The following is a 19661-nucleotide window of genomic DNA, read 5'->3' on the forward strand; positions in this document are numbered from 1 at the left end:
TTCTTCTGGATGATTTTAAACAAGTCGTGGATTAATTCTCTCTGACAACCTGGTTAAAGTTAAACAAAGGTTACAAGAACTTCACTGAATGCTGCTTGTTTGATTATAAAGGTAATTCGGTTTTTATTCTTCAAATCCGTCCTAATGCTAACGCTAACATTAGCTTTGGCTATGAGACGTGGAGCTGCACAAGATCTTTTCTCACCAGTTAAGTTTCCTAAATTTCCATTCTCACATAATCTTTGTAAACAGATCAAAAGTCAGACAATTCCAGCGTGTCTGACATTAAAGTCAAAGTTATTCCTGTTAGGTTTTCTGCTGCGGTCAGTGAGGTGCTGTTAGCTCAGCCGTGGTTCTAACATCACTCCTCTTTGATTTTGGTCATAACTGTGTCTGATCAGCTGTGTTCACATCGAACGAGATTTGCAGGTCAGTGGTGTCCAGTTTCAATGTTAAGTCAATGACGCATTCATTGTTCAAATATCTGAACTTTGGTAAAGTGTCGCATTAACCAATCAGGGACCCAGCTTTGGTTTGTGATGTGTTGATCAGGAGTCTCGAACTTTATGATAATTTTCTTTTTTGCATCAAGACAATGTTAAAAAGGTCCTCAAATTGTATAATTATTTACAGTTTTTTCCTCCTCAAACTGATAAAGAACAAGTCCTCTAACGGGGTCACAGAGAGACAGAAGTAGCGCTGAAAGCGTCCTTCATTCAGATGCAGCTCCTGCAGTAGACGGTGAAGCTCACCGTACTGACAGAGTCTCTGAATGATCTCATGATCCCAGACATGGAGACGTGATTACTAATATTTCAAAGGGCTTTAAAAAAAAAAAGAAAAAGTGATCTCTTATTGTTGTCTTTGTCTGCCTTGCAATGTAAATGCTTCTATGTAGCTAAAAAGCATTTAAAACCGAAGCTCCTCCCACACACAGGACAATTTTAGGCAATTGTTGAAAAGCAGATTTGAGCAGTGGATTCGAATTTGATGTGTGAATCACATTCTGCGTTCTTTGCCATAATTCAGATATTTGAGCTCTGAAAGCATCAGGCCACAACGCAATGCCCATAACGTGGCAGCGCCTCCATTATACTGCTGCGCCTCTCCTGACTCAAAACACCCCACAGGACCTCTGATTGCATTTGCCCATTGACTAAACATTGAAACTGGACACCCTTGACCCACAAATCACATTTGGTGTGAACGTAGCGCTACACCAACTCCCCCTCTGTCGTGCTTGCTCGAGATACTTGCCCACCCAGATCCACTTATATCTCAGTGTACCAATTGCTGGTTTGGCACAATGGGCTCTCTCTGCAGTAGTCGACTCACTAATTCTTGAATGAATGAATGAATCAAATGTTTTATTTCAAGCAATCATGTCACAATACATAAATAACATAACACTTAGTGAATCACAAGTAGATCACTTGAAAGGGAGTGGAAGGAAGCAAACTTGTATAATCCCACCCCGACTCCACCATACCATTTTCTCTACATGAATTATCAATATCCGGTTCAGGACTTAATATCAAATATTAATAAAATCAGGCTATTAAGGATCATCAAAATCATTGATGTAATCAAGTTTCAAAGCATCCACGACAAATAATTTATATTAATCAGTAAAGAAAATTAATACCATAGTGATTGTAAACTTTTCAGTAATCATTACTGCATATTACATAAACCATAATCTAATATTCTCATAGAAAAAAAGACACTTTGTGCATGAATTATGATAATACAAAAAATAATAATTAAATCATCTTCATTTGCTAATGCAGTAAAAATCTAAATATTTTCATTAAAAAAAGACAATTAGTGCAGATTGTATTAATCAAAGAATGATTATGAAAATAGAAAAAGTAATAAGTAAAAATTATCTTCATCAGTTTATGGAGAAAAAAATCAAAATATTCTGATAAAAAATACAATTTGTGCAGATTGTATTCATAAAAATGATTATTATAACAAAAAAAATAATAAGTTGGAAAGAAAAGGATCAAGAATAAAATATATATATATATATTATATATATATATATATATATATATATATATATATTTAGCAGAATCAGTGCTACATCACAGATTAAGAACAAGTTTAAGACCACGTAACGGTTCTTCTTCGTTGTTATGACTGAGAGTCTGTGAAGGTCTCATTTCAAGGGAAATGTGCTCAAGTTCTGCAGCTCAGAATCGGGTCAGAGTTCACATCCAGCGGTTTTTGAGTTCACATTTTGCTTGAATTAAAGGGCCAGACATGTGTAATCCCACAGTTCTCAAAGTCATTCAAGGATTTTATTTCCAGAGGCTTTGTAACGTCTGGTGGTCCGAGTGATTTCACAAAGATTCCGGTCCACGTGCTGGGGATCTGTTTATTTCTACGCAACATTCTTGCGTGCTTCTCCAGATCAGTGTGATATTTAGAAAGATGTTCTTCAAAAAACACATTAGACCCCTTCAGGTTTTTACGTTGTTTCATCAAAGCTATCTCTTCACTGTACATGAAATGTGCTATACAAATAAACTTGCCTTGCCTTGCCTTGTGCTTTCGATTCATGAACCTGATCAGGATCGCTGGTTTATACGTATTCTTTCTCAGAGGAAGCGGATGACAGACCTAAACAGTATTTAGGTCCAAGGAAATCCCTTTTGACGCAAGAAGTTCTCCAACTTGATTCTCCACGGTCACGTTAGCTCCCGTCACAGCCCCGTTAGCATCCATGCTAGCGCTGGTAGTAGGGTTGTAGTTGAAGTCCCGTGAGAATCACATTATTCATCCGTGCTTGTTGATCCATGTCATGCATCCTTCTCTCCAGGAGATCTTGGCGATTATCTCGTTGTTCATTACGTGCCTTTTCTTGACGGAAATCTTCCAGGAGTTGTAGCAGTGTTGTTAGCTTAGCTTCCAGCAGCGCTGCTAGCGTGGATTCAGAGAGAACAGCTGGGGTTAGCTTAGATTGTATGTCGGCTAACGCGACTTTGAGCTCTGCCAGATCGGCTTCAAGATTTTTCTTCGGTGCCATGTTCAACTCTCCTCGTTGCGGTAGTTGTTGCTGCAGCTCGGTGATTAAAGTCTCTTGTGGGCAACTTTAAAAAACTTTAAAAGCCGAAGAGTTGTTGAGAGCTGGAGACACACGTCTGCTCGTGACCCGGAACCGGAAAAAAAAAAAAAAAACATCTGACCCAGGACCATTCTCAGTCAGGTGAGAACATGTCCCCAGACACCTCTCGTTTTCTTTAAAACTAGCTGCAGACAAATGGTGACCAGAAACAGATATGTGGAGATATCATGCAGAGGTAATAAAATCAAGACAGATGATGCTTGTCTTTGCAGCCCCTTTAGCTCATGAGTTCATGAATGATGCTCAAATGTCAGTCGTTTGTGTGATACCAGAAAAATGAAATAAAAGTCCTCCCTTAGGTATCATGCTGAAAGGCTCACTACGGAATTCCAGTTGAGGCATCACAAATGAACTTGCTTTTGAAGCTTCCGGAGCAGGAAGAATTCTTCATTTTCATCCCCTGCACTTGAGATGAGATTTCACACCATTTGCCCCAACAATCCCTCAAGCCCCACATCTACCCACTTACCTCTCAGCACCCCTGGACCATAAATATTTAAACCTTTTAATCTATATTCATTATAAAACACATGCCCAATGCAAGCTGTGGCTGTGAGAACATAGCTTTTTTATTTAGTCCTCTCATTTATTTATACTTCTTGCGGGTGAGACATTGGTTTCTGTCCATCTGTGCTGATTGCTGGCTATTACAGAGCACTTAGAGCTTCCCTCATCCCAGCCAGAGGGAAGAATACGCCTCAAGGGAGCTGCTCTTTTACGGGTAAGAAGTCAGCTTGTTGCAACATTTTATTCTGACTTTTCATGAGAGTCACGGGAAATTCAAACACTTCAGATGTATTTAGTTTTCATAACAACAAACCCACTAAGACCTGGATATGTGTAATAGGTAGGGTTATGACAATTAATCGAGGAATAGCATTAATTTATCCAACCGGATGGATTTGTCTGAGGCAAGTTGTTAGTGAAAATGAAACAAATCAACCTATACCATTAAAAATGTCCTTAAAATAAAATGGATTTATTATATGAATCCTGGAAAACATGTTGCATGGTAGATGTATTCAACTATAATGTAAAAACAAAAATCACAGCAGACAACGCATATGTGATGCAGCAGAAACTGATCAACCAGACTTTGAATCTATCAAAGTCCTGTGATACATACAGTGTGGTAGAATGGTCTAATATTGATTATTCTGTTGTGGGTGGAAAAACAACAGTGGGCTGAACTTTATCAAACTAAAATCTGAATGGATTTAAAATTTCATTCTTGTTTACATGCTTGTAAAACTTCACCTGCCCTTTTTGCAGAAGCAGGTATTTATCTCTGACTGACTCTGGTGGAAAGTTGGAATGCTGATGTCCTGGAAACATTTTAGGTCAAAGAATTGGATCCAATCGGATTGTTCAGAAAGAACCAATATAAAATCTGAATCAGATCAGCAACCACAGATTATGATATGAATCAAATTGTTAAAATGAATCGTAATACTTGTTAAAAAACAGTATAGTTGTTGATGTTTGAGATTGTGCGCTGTGGTCTGATTGTCGTTTCAGCAGATTAGACATGCTAACGAATCTGTAGCAGATCAAATGTTCTGACAGGGTAACCTTGGTCTGCTGTGATAATTTTCATCCTGTGACAAAAAACAGACCACAAAATAACCTATGGCATCTGACTTGTGTTTAATATTGTGTGTGATGATGAGTGTAATCATTGAGAGGGAGGTCCCAACTATTAGTTTCTAACAACCAATTTACGTGCTCAGCCTATTTTCCTATTGTCTATTTCTGTCAGTTAGGGAGTGGGTGGGGAGATGGGGATGGGTGAATTGTGGGCTGGTCTGGGGAAGGGGGCTTTAATTCAATTTAAATTTTAGTGTATGTTTTTACATTATTTATACTGTTTTGTTTTTGTTGTAATGCAGTTTGTGTTATCCTTTTATATGAAAAGTGCTATATAAATAAAGCTTGATTTGATAATGTCATGCATTTGATATTTATGCTACATGTGCTATATGAAAATCCATCCATCCATCCAGTTTAGGTGTGTCTTGCAGTTCCCTTGTTGCTTGTTCTACCACCTCAAGGGACGTCATGAAAATAATTCGTGTGGTCAGTACATCGTTAAACATTTGAAAGGATAATGTAAGTTACACACTTATGACATATGGGTGATGCTGTCATACGATCTCCTTTCACCTCACTCTAGTCGTTGGTAAGGTGTGCACACTAACCACTTACTGGCTGTGCGCAAATGGCGAGTGCACAAACTGTGCACGTTTTACACAAGTCCCCGTATAATGCCCGTTGGAATGCCAACTCAAACTATGCTCAAAAAACAGAAGACCCTACATATTATGCCAACTTCTCACCTACATTGCCCGTATGTATCCTTACTTGTTGCTTAAGTGTTTGTCGACAGCAGCATGCCCATAGGAAAACTGTGGTCACCAACACTGTTTCTCGAGGGCTACCGCCCTGCTTGTTTTGCAGCTAACCCTGCAAAACAAGCATTGAGGTTGTGGGGGAAAATCCTAGATTAGCACATTCTGAAACAGTCAGACCAGCCCATCTGGTACCAACAACCATGCCAAGTTCAAAATCTCTTCACTTTTCTTCTTTATTCTGATGCTCAGTTTGAACTGCAGCAGATCGTCTTGACCATGTAGACATGCCTAAATCCATTAAGTTGCTGTCATGTGATTGGTGGATTCGAAATTTTTCATGAATGAGCAGTTGGACAGGTGTGTCTAATAAAGTGGCCGGTGAGTGTACAACAGTCTCAACTTGCCATGACCATTCAATTCTATATATTGGAAAATGATACAGACATGACCTATCGGGTCTAAGAAGAAACACCAGCCAATGATGGAGGATGTAAAGCCAAATGTCACAGACTTGTTCATCGAGACCAACTACAAGCAGGTGAGAGCTGAGAAAGTGATGCCCAAACAAGGTGCCCGGTTTTTACATGAGCAACATGTGTTTTAACTGTTATGGTAAAAAGACCACTGATGAAGTTATTGGTTGCAATTGAATGTGTAAAATTTCACTGGAATCATTCGGTTTCTTTTTTAAAGCAATAATTCTTATTCACACTATTCTTTTAATTTCCTGTTACTAACAGTTTAAAGTCAAGTGTAATATCAGAAGCTTGTAGACCAAAGCAAACAAAAAAAAAAGAAAAATTTGGTGTACTGTGACAACTCTTTTCTTAATGGAAGTGTATTGACTATCTTCTAGAAACCACATTCCATGTATGCAAAGAGGGAAGCTCATTATGTGGTGTTGTAGATAAGTGTTAGTCCCCCCACCTTCACTTAGACACATCCCTCAGACTTAGAGCATCCGACCCCTGCCTCCTGTCTTCCTCATCCTTTTGCCGTCATCCCTCCATCGTATCTATTGATTGGTCAATAATGTGTTTTCATGAGTAGATTAATGGCACATTATCCTGACATGGGTGTCTGAAGGGACAGGACATGAGGGCCGATGTGAGCAACACTGCTTTTAACTGGTATTCACTCTCTGTCTGAGTGTCAGACACTTTTTCTGTGTGAGTTTTATTGCGGATGTAGCAAGAAGAAAATAGCTTCCATTCAGATGCAAGTTAGTGACATTTGCACTAGTAATGACATCATCAATGGAAAACTCTGCTGTTCTGTAGTGTTTTGAACCACATTTTACTTTTACTTTATTTTTTTAAATTGAAGAAATGCTTTTCTGGACAGAGGTTGGTCCCAATAGAAATATTGCTGGTCCCCATTTAATTTCAATTAGTGATATATCCTGCCTCAGGTGGAGGAGTTTATCTTGGGGTCTTGTTCATGAGTGATGGAAGATCGGAGTGTGAGATCGACAGGTGGATTGGAGCGGCGTCCGCCATTTTGCGGTCGCTGTACCGGTCCGTTGCTGTGAAAAGAGAGTTGAGACAGAAAGCAAAGCTCTCGATTTACCGGTCGATCTTCATTCCAGTACTCACCTATGGTCATGAGCTCTGGGTCGTGACCGAAAGAATGAGATCCTGACTACAAGTGGCTGAAATGAGATTCCTCCGGAGGGTGGTTGGGCGCTCCCTTAGAGATAGGGTCAGAAGCTCGGTCACCCAGAGAGAGCTCGGAGTAGAGCCGCTTCTCCTCCACATCCAGAGGAGACAGTTGAGGTGGCTTGAGCATCTGGTCCGGATGCCTCCTGGACGCCTCCATGGAGAGATGTTCCGGGCATGTCCCACTGGGCGGAGGCCCGGGGAAGACCCAGGACACTCTGGAGAGACTATGCTTCTCGGCTGGTCTGGGAACACCTCGGGGTCCCCCCAGAGGAGCTGGAGGAAGTGGCCGGGGAGAGGGAAGTCTGGACATCTTTGCTTAGACTGCTTCCCCTGCGACCCGGTCCCGGATGAGCGGAAGAAGATGGATGGATGGATATTTGGTTGTTTCAAGTTAAATTACCAAAAATCCATCATCCATTTACAGACTTGTTAAAAACACACATGTAGGCATCCATGAAAACCCATGAAAAAAAGGGGGGTGGGGGCTGTCACCCATACACTTTACCTCTGGCTCCAGTGAAATAAGACCACATCTGTCAATGATTTTTCCACCACCTGACCAACGACAGATGACAGTGTTTGGTCTAAGTCGGTCTGAGTCACGTTTTAGAGGAACTACTGTCACTAATCAGGAGTGAGCTTGTTATAAGTCCACACCCCTTCTAAAGCAGGCTCGGGAGAATCTGTAAGTTAAACATAAATATAAATTTAGATTTCTATCATGGTTATTATTCAGATCAGCTCTGGGGTTCTGTTCTCTATTCTCATCTATTTCTCCTCTCTTCTATTCTTTATTATTTATTGTATTTAGTTCTCCATGCTTTTGTTGGTGCAGTTCCATTCACATGTTGTTCTTCTTTCCCACTCTCCTCTGGGGAGCGGGAGAGATTTCAGATCCCCGGTGGATCGCCCACACTCCCACTCTTGGCCGTGGACCATGCCCCCGACACCATCCTGCATCTCTGAGTGAGAGTGATTCCGGCTGGGTCGTCTTTCCTCCTGGTCGTGGACTGCACTTCTGCTTCATCTTGACTATGGACTTAATCATCACTCCTCCCTCAGCTTTATCTGAATGAACTGTTAGATTCATAGTTGTAGAAGCTAATTTTTCTTTAACTGTTCTGGTATCGCCTGTCCGTCCTGGGATAGGATCTCTCCTTCATGTGGGAATCCCTAAGGTTTCTTCTTTTTTCCTGACTCAGGTTTTTTTTAGGAGTTTTTCCTTACTGGGAGGGAGGGTCTAAGGGCAGGGATAACCAGTTTTTGTAGTCTGTTTAGCTTTAACAATTGTTTATATTTTGAAGCCCAATGAGGCAAATCTCTTTGTGATTTTGGGCTATATAAATAAAATTGAATTGAATTGAAATTAAACATTGGAGGCGGGGCCACCTGGCACCATATGCTTTCACTGAGGCATCTGATTGGTCAGTTTATAACTTGAATAACTTGTGATAAAGAAAAAATGAATGAAAAAAATGTAATATTTGAATGAAGATGCTAATTAAAAAAGGTACCAGATCAGAATGTTTATTATGACCAATAGAATGACTGAGTAATAACTGTTTATGTCTCTATAGAAGCCTGTGGGATTTTGGCTTCTTGGAACCAGCAGGTACTTCTTGTTTGGAACACAAGGGGGAAGGGGTTACACTGTCCAGTGATTATACAGTCAACAATCATTACCAATAAGCTGACCAACTTTGACCAAAACAAGACATTCCAGTGGTAGAACTGAGCTGAAGATGTTCCAACTGAGCATTAATTATGGAGCTGCAGAACATCCAAACGTGGTAGAGGCAGAGCATACTGACTCTAAAGTGGTTTTTCAACAAATGCAACACATGTATGAAGAAGGATGAAGATTTTTATTGTCATGTTTCCTTTATGAATTATTTCAAATCAGAAACAACTTCTACAAATCCTCAACTTTCAGTGAATCTTTATCATTTGTGTTAAAAAAAATCTAAAACTGAATTTCTCATTTTAGTATTTTATTTTGAACATAGATTTTCAGAAACTGGAAGCTTAAAAATGCCAATTTCTGGACCGGTCTGTTAAAATATATGTATTTTTTAAAATTGGTGCATGGCCTGAAAATGATTAGGGACCGTTGATCTAAAATAACAAACTTTTTCACAAATTTGAGAAATTCCAAAATCCACTGCTTTCTTTTGTGGCTCAACAGTCTCTGCGTCCCATTTCCTTTTTGCTCTGCTTGTAGGACCGAAAAGGCGTGATGGTGAAGGGGTCACCAGCGGTGGACTTTCAACAAAACTAAATGTGTAGTTGGTTTAATTAGAGTGAAGTCAATCTATGAGAGAATGATGGAGAAGAAGTGTTGGAAGTACTTTATTGTACTTCATTTATGGTAGGTAAAATGTATTATTTGCACTTAGCGTCAATTGCAATTACCTCGTGGCTGCAGTCCAGCCTGCTGGCTCGTCTCTCTGCTCTCCCACTCCTCTTTCTGTCTCTGTATCACTTTCTTTCATCGGATTTTCCCCCTACCATCCTCTTTCAATTTCCTCAAGCAATTTGCATGATGGAGGGGGGGGGTGTCTAAATAAGCAGATCAATAGGCCATCAGACACTCCCCAACGTTAACACACATATACAAAGCTGACGTCTCAGATTTCCAGCCTAACTAAAACCCTCGTCATATATTGGATGATGTCTTGTGTGATGTAGTTTTGGGTGTCGTGTTTCTCCTTAGTGCCCTGATCTCCGGGGAATCAACGGGAATCTCCAGGACACTGTTTCACGTGGTCAGTTGCTAAACCAGAAAAGTTTTTCCTTTTTGCATTCAGGCCTGAACTCCTGCAGCCGCCATCTTTTCTGCTCGGAGACGCTGTCTCCCATCATCTTGGAGGACGACCTGTGTCAGATGACGGGGAGAGGGCAACAGAGGTTAAAGAAATGGATGCACCGACTGACAGAGAGGCCCCCACCAGGTCATGCAGAAAGAAGTTGCTTGCAAAAACACATTGGGGGCTTGCCCGGCCCCCACTATGCCACGGCGGTGGTGGAGCACAAACTGGATTACAGCTTTTTCCAATACAAGCAGGCGCTCATCAACCCATCCTGAGCAACAGCCCGTTCCCCCGCCTGCCGCTGCCCCTTCACAACACCCTCAGTCCCTCTCATTCATCACACAGGCTCAGGCTTCAGTGCACAGAGGCCAGTGATGGGCTGTGACAAGGCAGGAGGCACGGGGAGGTACAGAATGAGCGGAGCGACAAAACCAACAATTAGCACACCCAACAAAAAACAATGAATGGGACTTAACACATTTTAAAAAATCATCTTCTGCAATTTTTTTTCTGCACATTCTTCTGCACTCTTAACTGGAACTTCCATGTTGACGGCATTTGACCACACCTTGTTTCCTGAAAGTCTGACGAGCCGTTGAGGATTGTGGGTAGTTAGTGGCTGCGTGAGTCTTCTGCAGCTCTGAAACACGAGACGGGCAGCCGGATGTGGATCTTGAACTGTGTGAACACACTCCTGCACAGGATGCCGCCCAATCTTGTTTGTGGGACGTAGGAACACTTGATCAGGATTGTCCCGTCACCGCGAAGGCTTTCTCTGCACAATATAGGTCCCTCCTTCAAAGGTCGGACATTTATTCTGCATTACAAAGAGAAGGATCAAGCGGTGCTCTCATGCAGCTATCAATGAGTCAGGTGACTTTATCCCTGTAACACCTGAACATAGTGTAACTTTTCAACCGTTAATATGATCATTCTAGCAGTCAATCTACTGATATGATCATGTTAGCAAATAAATAATTAAATCAAAGAAAATAAACACTGGAGCTCCGGTGTTAAAGGGTTAAATGAAGAAATGTAGAAATGTTTTTCTATACAAATTTTTTCTTTATTAGTGTGTCTATATTGTTTCTTTTTTTCTTTATTATTTTTCTTTCGTAAGTATTTTGAACATCTGTAGCTTTTTAGCACATTCAGCTATCAAAACATTCAGGTCTTTTAAGAGATTACTGCTGGCAAGTTTCAACTCCATGACTCATGAACTTTTTAAAATATTTAACTGCCATTTTTTTGACTATTTTGGAGTTTAGCTAATATTTTAGCTACATGCTAGGTTTTTTCCTAATAGACCCTTTTCACATGACGTCACACACCGCCGGTCTAGAGCAGTGTAGCTTCCGGTGTCTATTGTTTAGAACAGGAAAGCTGACAGCTGAACGCTGTTTAAAGCAATTTCTCATAAATAATCAAAAAAGGTAACCTAACCATTTATAACTGAAATTTCTACAATATTTATTGTATAAATGTCCTACCTGGTTGTACTTTTTTTTTTTTTTAACCAATAGATGGTTCACAAATCAAAGTTCAAATGTCAGTAATCCTGTCTGGAGTCAGAACTGCAGCTCAGCTGATTCTAATTCTTCTGGATGATTTTAAACAAGTCGTGGATTAATTCTCTCTGACAACCTGGTTAAAGTTAAACAAAGGTTACAAGAACTTCACTGATGCTGCTTGTTTGATTATGAAGGTAATTCTGATTTTATTCTTTAAATCTGTCCTAATGCTAACGCTAACATTAGCTTTGGCTATGAGACGTGGAGCTGCAGAAGATCTTTTCTCACCAGTTCAAAGTTGTCAAAATTTCCATAATCCTTGTAAACAGATCTAAAGTCAGACATTCCAGCATGTCTGAGATTAAAGTCATCAAACTTATTCCTGTTGTAATGTTTTCTACTGCGGTCAGTGAGCTGCTGTTAGCTCAGCCGTGGTTCTAACATCACTCCTCTTTGATTTTGATCATAACTCTGTCTGATCTGCAGGAAAATAAAGGTAAAACATGATATAATTAATCGAAAGCTGTTGCCAAAAATATAAAAGTGACTATTTCCATGTAATGTTATAAAATACGTTCACCCAGAGATGATTTTTTTTACTTGGCTGCTCTTATTTTGAAAGCTGAAAATACGTGGCTCAATAGAAAGGAACATTTGCACTGAGCCAAACCATTCCTGTTTTTACAATTATCAACTAAAATATCCTGTAAAACAACAAGTACATTCATCCTGGGAAGAAATGGTAAAATGTGTACAGACATGCAGAGATGTTTGTCTTTGCTGCAGGTTTTAAATGTGAACAACATAAATTTCTATCAACTTTTCGCTGATCGCACTTAAAATACATGGGAACACATTCAGCCAAAATAGAACCAGTTAGAATAATATCTGCTCAAATGAAAGGTCAATATTTTGAATTAAACCTCCAATATTGAAGGATTATTCAAATTTGTATTTAGATTTGTGAACGATCTAAAAGAGGAAATAAAAATACAGTTCAGTAGAACATTCAAAAAATAAATATTGTACATTTTTCTGTTGAAATTGGTAATGTTACCTTTTATTATTTATGTAAAATTGTGTTAAACAGCGTTCAGCGGTCAGCTTTGCCGTTCTAAATGAGAGCATCGGAACTTGTGGATCGCATTCACGGCCATCTTGCCATTTTCTCTGACGTCACCGTGAAAAGTGTCTATTTAGACTTTTTTCAGCTTTTTATTCTAATTTGGAGTTTAGCTAACATTTCAGCTACATGCTAGCTAATTTTGCTACTTTGGGATTTTTTTGTTTTTGTTTTTTATTTGTCTGATTGCTGAAAGCAATTAGAGTATGTTATTGTACTTTTTTATTATATTTTATTATCATTATATTTTATTCCGTCAAAATTTAAAGTGCTTGTAGTCTAATTTTGAGTTTAGCTAACAATAATAAAAAAATACAGCAAATCAAAGAATATAGACAGTGGAGCTATTGTTAAAGGGTTAAACCAGAGAATGAAAACAAAGTCGGAAAACTTGAATTGAATTTGATTCAAAGTTCTGTCCTTTTTAGGTGGAAGAGTAAAGCACCTTACAAAGATAAATATTACAATTGTTTGTAATATCAACACATTTTTGCTTCAATTTGAGATTTATTCTAATGTTTTAGGAATTGGGTATGAATAATGGAGAGATTGTGCATACAAAAAAATCAAAATTTGAAATTAAATATGATTTTTTTCCCCACTCCATAATTCATTGTCGTCAATGTACTGTTTAATGGCACATATATGAATACTTTGCATTTTCTTTCATTACAAGTTTCTCTTTATGCAATAAATATCTGTTTTAAGTACATCTCAAATTATTATAAAAACCAGAAAAATTTGCAGAATCAGCAAAAGCATGAATTAACATTGCTGTTTGTTCTGATGGCTGCATTTCTTTGAATATGCAGCAACTTACATGGATAGATTTCTGTGTTTAAGCAGCGGCTGATCAGTAGGAGAGCATTAGTCTAATTTCTCATAAAGAAAAATAAAAACAGGAGGAGAATCTCCTTTTTCCTCACCAGCAACAATACCTGTATATGGACCAGAAATGTTCTATCATATTTGGTTTGAAGCCATGGTGAGACGCATTGTTCTTTGAAGACTTGGAGCAAGTCTGACAACTTTCCCTGTAATTTAATATCTAAAACTTGACTAAAGGAAAAAATCATTATCCAGTTTGCTATTTCTTCTTTAAGTTGACACCAAAACTGCTATTTATTTATTCCTTTTAGGTTCTGCATTTTTTATTTTATTTTATTTGCCCTCAAATAATGAAGAAAATTTCCACCAAAATGTATTTCCTCCAACCTGGAAACAAAGTGTTTGTTTGCTTGTATTACTTAGGCCCGAGTTTCTAATAAAAATTTAGCAAATTGATGCTGTCCGTTTACAGAATTAATATTCTGCCAGGAAAAAAAATTAAAAATATGTATAAAAGATTAAAATAAGGTCTGTATCAAAAAGAATAATTATCTGAAATTACTGAATCTGAAATGTGAAGTTCTTAAATATTGTTTTAATTTCACTTTAATAAAAGGTGTAGTAATCTTGAAGGCAAAGTGGGATAAAATAATAATAAAATAACTAGAAAAACAAAAATTAAACATGCGCAAGAGAAATGAAATGATATTACGTACATTCATTTAAATACAAAGATAATTTTAATATTTTAAACTTCCTTAATATACCGGAAAGCATGCAAATAGGCTACAGTAATTTCTTTGGTGGCTTTCGCAGCAATAAACTGGTTAATTATAAAAGAATAATAATAAAATAGGATGTAAACAACAACAGACTGTAAATGATCAGGCATCATCAGTGAAGCCGGGTGAAGTTCAGAGTCAGGCCTTCAGGAAAATTAATAATGCCGCGCGTTCTGGGCCAGTTTCTCCTGTTTGAAAAACAGGTTCGGGTTTCGCCAGACCCCTAAATGCTTGAAACTTGGCAACAAACCCCGCCAAAGCGTCTGTGGGTCGCCTCATACGTCTCCGTCGTACAGGCTGAAGTACTTGCTTGCGCTGGAGAAGCAGAGGTAAGGCGCGCCGCTGGCCGGGTACATCACCGGCAGTGGCACCGGCAGCAGGCATCTCCCCAGCAGGCTGCTCTCCTTGTACAAGGGCGGAAGCGGCCCCGACGCCACGGGCTTTGCGGCCTCGGGGAAATCCCTCCCGGGTCCGTCGATCTCCGTGGAGATCTGTCGTTTCAACTTATTCCTGCGGTTCTGGAACCAGATCTTGACCTGCGTCTCCGTAAGCTGCAGGGAGCTGGCAAGGCAGGCCCGCTCCGCGCTGCTGAGGTACCGCTTCATGTCGAAGGTAGACTCCAACTGGAAGATCTGTCTCTTGGAGAAGATGGTGCGAGTTTTCTTCTTGGTGATGACTTTGCTCTTCTTGCTCGGACTGCCTCCTTGAAGCGCGTCCGGGGCCGCGCTGCTGGAGACGCTGTCGTCGCAGCTGCTGTCGCCGCTCTCGTAGCGCGAGCCCGGTTCGGAGGCTGTGCTGCCGGTTCTGACCGACACTGGAAAAAAAGTTGTAAAACTCAGCGCAACAGCTCCCACAAAAAAAAAAAAAAACTTCCTCCAGTCTTCCGGCGAAGCGCGTCTTACCGTTCTGGTCTGGCCTCTGTTGGCCTGCAGGCCCATCCCGCAGCTCTTCCCGCAGCTCATCCCGCAGCCCGCTGGAGTCAGACCCTGCCCCGCTCGACTTCAGGTTCAGGATGTTGTCAATAGTGAACTTGAAGGAGGCGCTGGGTCGACATGGAGCCGCTGCTTTGCTCATATTCTCCGAGACGCTGCGCGTTGATTGCGCACTGCTCCTCGTCACAGTGGCCACTGGCGCTGCATGTCAGCCGCTGCTGCCTCTGAGTGGACACTGGCTACAGCCAGCTCAGCGCCAACTACTCAACAGCGCAAAGAGCGCGTCTCGTCAGCGATTGGCTCAGTGGAGCACCCACCAATGGCAGGAAGGGAAGAGCAAGCTGGCGTTGATGCCCNCCCCCATGTCATTGTCGAGTGACTCCTCCTCATCCACCCGCAGCAGCGCGGAGCCGCGGCCTGCAGCCCCCCGGAGCCCCGCCGGTCACCGACGGGCGAACCGTCCCAGTGCTCCCGCCGCCAGCTCTGATGCTGCCGAACATCAGGAGTAGAGTGTCGCAGCTGCGCGTGCTGCTCAGTACCGAAACTAATTACAGTTTATTTTTATTTATTTAGTTTTAAAATTGTAGTTTTTTTCTCATAGAAATTCATTTTTATTTAAGGCCCTGTTTCAGGTCTCCATGCGCACGCGGCTTGGTGCGATTTCTGTGCGTCACGTGATTAAAAAAAACGTGGAAAACTGCAGCTCGTAAAAGCTAAAAATCTTCCTTTTTGCGTGTGAGATTACAGCTGCAAAATGGATGATGTTCTGGTTAAAAAGGAGAAGCTGTGAAGTTATTGATTTTTTATTCTGTGAAAATGTGAGAAACTTGGAAAACACGTGACTTTAAAAACAAATGTTTGCAAAAATAAGTATTTTCAAACATTCGGTACAAGCTCGTCAGAAACCGAAAGACAAATGTTCGGCTCTGTGGACGCAGCTGCCTTTCCCGCCGCAGGATTGTGTTTGCGTTTATGGTCATCGCCCTCTCGCCTCACACCAGGCCGCTCATCTGCGCTCTGAGCATGCTCATGGAGTGCGCAAACGACGACAGAGGGTAGACGGAGCTTGAGAAGCCCGCCGCGGGGGTGGACGCCGCGGAGCCCGGATGCTGGTTCAGGCTGAAGCTCACCGCGGCGGCGGCAGGCGCTCCTCCGTCATGGTACAGGACGGGAACCCCAACGATCCGCTGCCGGCAGTTCGGGATGTGCGCAGCCTCCAGGTCTGCGGCGAGCTGCCGCTTCCACTTATTCATCCTGTTCTGGAACCAGATCTTCACCTGGGTCTCTGTCAGACGCAGAGACGTGGCCAGCCCCGCCCTCTCCGAGCTGCTCAGGTAACGCTTGGCGTCAAAGGTGGACTCCAGCTGAAACACCTGTGGCTGAACACGGTCCGGGTCTTTTTCTTGCGGGTGCAGCCCGGCTCGGAGCCCGCGTCAAAGGCGCACAGCGCGTCCTCTTTTTCGTCCGTCAAGCACCCGTCGCCCGTTTTCGTGTCGGTTTCGTCGCTGCTCTCGGACACAGCGGGTGAGGCCCGGCCACACACCGAGCAGCACGGCTCCTCCGAACTCAGGTTGGCCTTTATACCTAAGAACACATTCAGAAACTTAGGCTTGAAAAATAGTTTAGGTTAGATTATATAAAAGTCTTGTTGTCAAGCCGCTAACACGAAATACGACTTAAACTGGAGACCGGGCTGTAAACTGAATTTATAAAAGCCCTTTTATATACAGTTAGGCCCACTTGTCTTTATGTCATAATAGAGGACGTTTGAGTTTGAAGTTCTGGAAGTTTTGTTTTATTTGCAAACTTGTGCAAACTTAAAATCAAATAAGTCAGTCTTTTCCCATTTAATCCATTTCTTATCCTGTACTATTTTCTGATAGTCTTTCATCTCTTCTTTCCGTCCTTTTACTGAACTACTTTCTTTTTTTTGAGCCGCTTCACTCACAGAAAAATGATCCAAAATGTAGAAAAAAAAAACAAACTCCAGGAGTATAGCAGTGTTGGTTCTGCGCAATGAAACCAGAACCCTAAACGGGCCTTCATTTAGAACGGAGTCCAGAGCTGGGGATAACTGGACTAAAATGGCCAGAGATGCGTGTAGAGTTCATGTTACTTAAACTTGGTTCTGAGAGATCAGAGAAATAAAAGATTTTTGGCGTATTCATTAGAGTAAGATATCTATCAGTTCAGGATTTTGACGGGTCGCCTGGGGTCACTCGGTGCCGCCCACCCCCCCAACAGCGTGTCACCTTGTTCTACCCTCGTCACGGATGCGTCTGTGGGCTGCTGAGAGCCCGTCTCTGTGCAGCGTCTCCGGGACGCGGGCTCGTCCGGCGCCGGGGCGCTACGGTCGGGGAAGAATGCCTCAGAGTGGCGCTGCGGTGAAGCCGCTTCGGAACCGCAGTCCGTCCAGCTGCAACCGGACCGATTCCCGTGCTCATCTCGCCCCCTGCGCAGCAGGTTGTCAATGAAAAACGACGACGCCCTGGACGAGGTCGCGCCGTGGAGGTCCTTCGACTCATCCTGCATGTTTGGACTTCAGATGTCACGGTGCTGGCGTGCGCAATCGGCTGGCTTTTGGTCGTGCGTCATGGCGGCGGAAAGTCCACACACTCATCTCAAGCGTCGCTGCGATCTTTTCTTTTGGGGTGTGTGCGCGTGTGTGGTTGTGTGTGTGTGTGTGGGGGGGGTCCCTGTCGTGACGGGGGTCGGGATGTCCCTGTTGTGACGGGGGTCGGGATCTCCTCCACACCGGCGCGGGTGAGAGGCAGAATCAGAAACGTAATGTCACACAACAATGAGCTGAAGATCGCCGGCGATTGGATGAGCGCAGCAGCGAATGGGGGTTTCCAAGAAAACGGAATGCGTGCTACGCGTGACCGTGCCAGTGTGTCCAGGACAAGCCTGACAGTTTTCAAAACAGCTTTTCCATTTAAATCAATTTGATCTCTATAATCTAACATAATAGTAATATTGCACAAAGAAAGTAGTTTAAATAGTATTGCAGCTATGTTAGTTTGAAACCAAAAGTACTGCATGTGTGCTATGTCATACTACGAGCATTTCACTCAAAAAAATGATTCAAGACCCTCTTAAAGGTGACACATTTAGATTGAATTCATTTTACTCAAATTTAGTAGTTAATCAGAAAATTATGTATATCTCATTCATGTTAACTAAAGTTATTTAATAGCAAAGAGCCTCTGATCCATTAACTCAAAATTATTAAGTTTTATTTTGTCCGCCTCCCTGTGCGCATGTGCATGTGGTTCAACGGTCTCTCCCTTCCTCCAAGTCTCCTTCCCGCACTATCAGAAGCTGCACGTCGGACTTCGGGTTTGAAAATAGAACTAATTCCTGGTAGTATCCTTTGATTTTCGGGTTTCCTCGTGTTCCTATTAGTAGCATCACTACGGCGCAGTCCGCGAAGTTGAGCGGTTTTACGTAAAACTGTATGGCAATAGTAAAACCGGCTCGTGTTTCTCGTTTTAGAAAAAAGTCGGACTACCTTAACTAGCTTGGCTAACCGTGGCTGCTGTTACCATATTTTGAACCGTACGGAATGCTGCTTTTGAGTCGAGGAAGAGATTGATCTGTTTATTTACTTTGAGAGGGTTCGCCAAAAAACAAAAACAAAAAAGGCGCCATGATGCAAAATCGGCAGCAAAATAGCAGGGTCCGGGGTTGCCAGGTAGTTACGGTTTTCCAGCCCAAAAGTCATCTAAAAACTGAAAACCCACAAAAAATGGCTGTTATTCGCACGTTTTTAAATGCGACCAAGAACAAAAGAATTGATGGAAATTCATAATGGCCACATGTAACCCCGTGGCCAAGATGCACATTGCTGCATTACCCGGATGTATTTAATGTGCGTTCAAGTTTGAGTGACCCATTATCATTAGCAATAACCCCCTTTCCTGCCCAATATTGACATTGATACATTTTATTTTGTTCTACCTCTAATTCCTTCTTTAGATCATGATGTTTTGGTTAAATATGATGTAATGTCATGCAATTAAAAGTATGTATTGAAGTATACATTGTATGTTTTATACCTTCTGAATTATATCATATACTGTATTTGATAATTCAGCCTTGTTTTTTTTCCCCTGTTAATGTAAATATAATTGATATTTTTAAATTTCCTCATATGCAATTTTGACACTTCTGATGACCAAGTATTCTGGAAAGTTTATTGCTCATCTAATGTATTTGTCTACATATTTTTCAGAGTGATCATCACTGTTACCAGGAGTTATCTGTAGCAACCTCCTTGTAATAGTAAGTAAATATTAAGTTTGCTCTTAGCAGTTGATAATCACTATTATGTAAATTTGTTTAAGCAATAGTTGTGTGCTTTTTTGCCTTTTTCAGGTTGATGTCTGGACATGCAAAGCATCCAGTTTGGAGTCATCTAGCATTTGTTATTCAAGTATTATAGAGACTCATGGGCATTTAGTGGGCAGTCATCTTAACCCTTGTGCTATCCTGGACATGTTTACATTAAAAGCAGGCTCATCTGAACCC

The 19661-nt window shown here is 41.5% G+C and overlaps 2 protein-coding genes, 1 long non-coding RNA gene and 1 pseudogene across 7 annotated transcripts in view; 1 reads left to right on the forward strand and 3 right to left on the reverse strand.

The window, feature by feature from the left end:
• dlgap4b (discs, large (Drosophila) homolog-associated protein 4b) overlaps nucleotides 1–19661 on the reverse strand; it is a 707978-nt gene that overhangs the window by 190108 nt on the left and 498209 nt on the right. The window lies entirely within an intron of this gene.
• Nucleotides 13737–15543, reverse strand: hmx4 (H6 family homeobox 4). Its single transcript, XM_024270811.2, has 2 exons — nucleotides 15102–15543; nucleotides 13737–15013 (listed from the first exon to the last, which is right to left on the reverse strand). The coding sequence occupies exons 1-2, from the start codon at nucleotides 15271–15273 to the stop codon at nucleotides 14475–14477; spliced, it is 711 nt and encodes a 236-aa protein (XP_024126579.1). The 5' UTR covers nucleotides 15274–15543; the 3' UTR covers nucleotides 13737–14474.
• On the reverse strand, nucleotides 16124–17663 carry LOC112145535 (annotated as a pseudogene).
• LOC112145526 lies at nucleotides 18216–19558 on the forward strand. The gene is made up of 3 exons (XR_002919088.2): nucleotides 18216–18494; nucleotides 19366–19415; nucleotides 19509–19558. It is a non-coding gene; the product is annotated as an uncharacterized LOC112145526 (long non-coding RNA).

This window comes from Oryzias melastigma, linkage group LG5 (genome assembly GCF_002922805.2).
Source record: "Oryzias melastigma strain HK-1 linkage group LG5, ASM292280v2, whole genome shotgun sequence".
Taxonomy (NCBI): domain Eukaryota; kingdom Metazoa; phylum Chordata; class Actinopteri; order Beloniformes; family Adrianichthyidae; genus Oryzias; species Oryzias melastigma.

Excerpts from the sequence above, each read along its gene's own strand:
- hmx4 (XM_024270811.2), bottom strand. The coding sequence starts at position 15,273 with ATGAGCAAAGCAGCGGCTCCATGTCGACCCAGCGCCTCCTTCAAGTTC. Across the intron at positions 15,014-15,101 it reads ACAGAGGCCAGACCAGAACG|TGTCGGTCAGAACCGGCAGC; the intron begins GTAAGACGCGCT and ends CTTTTTTTCCAG.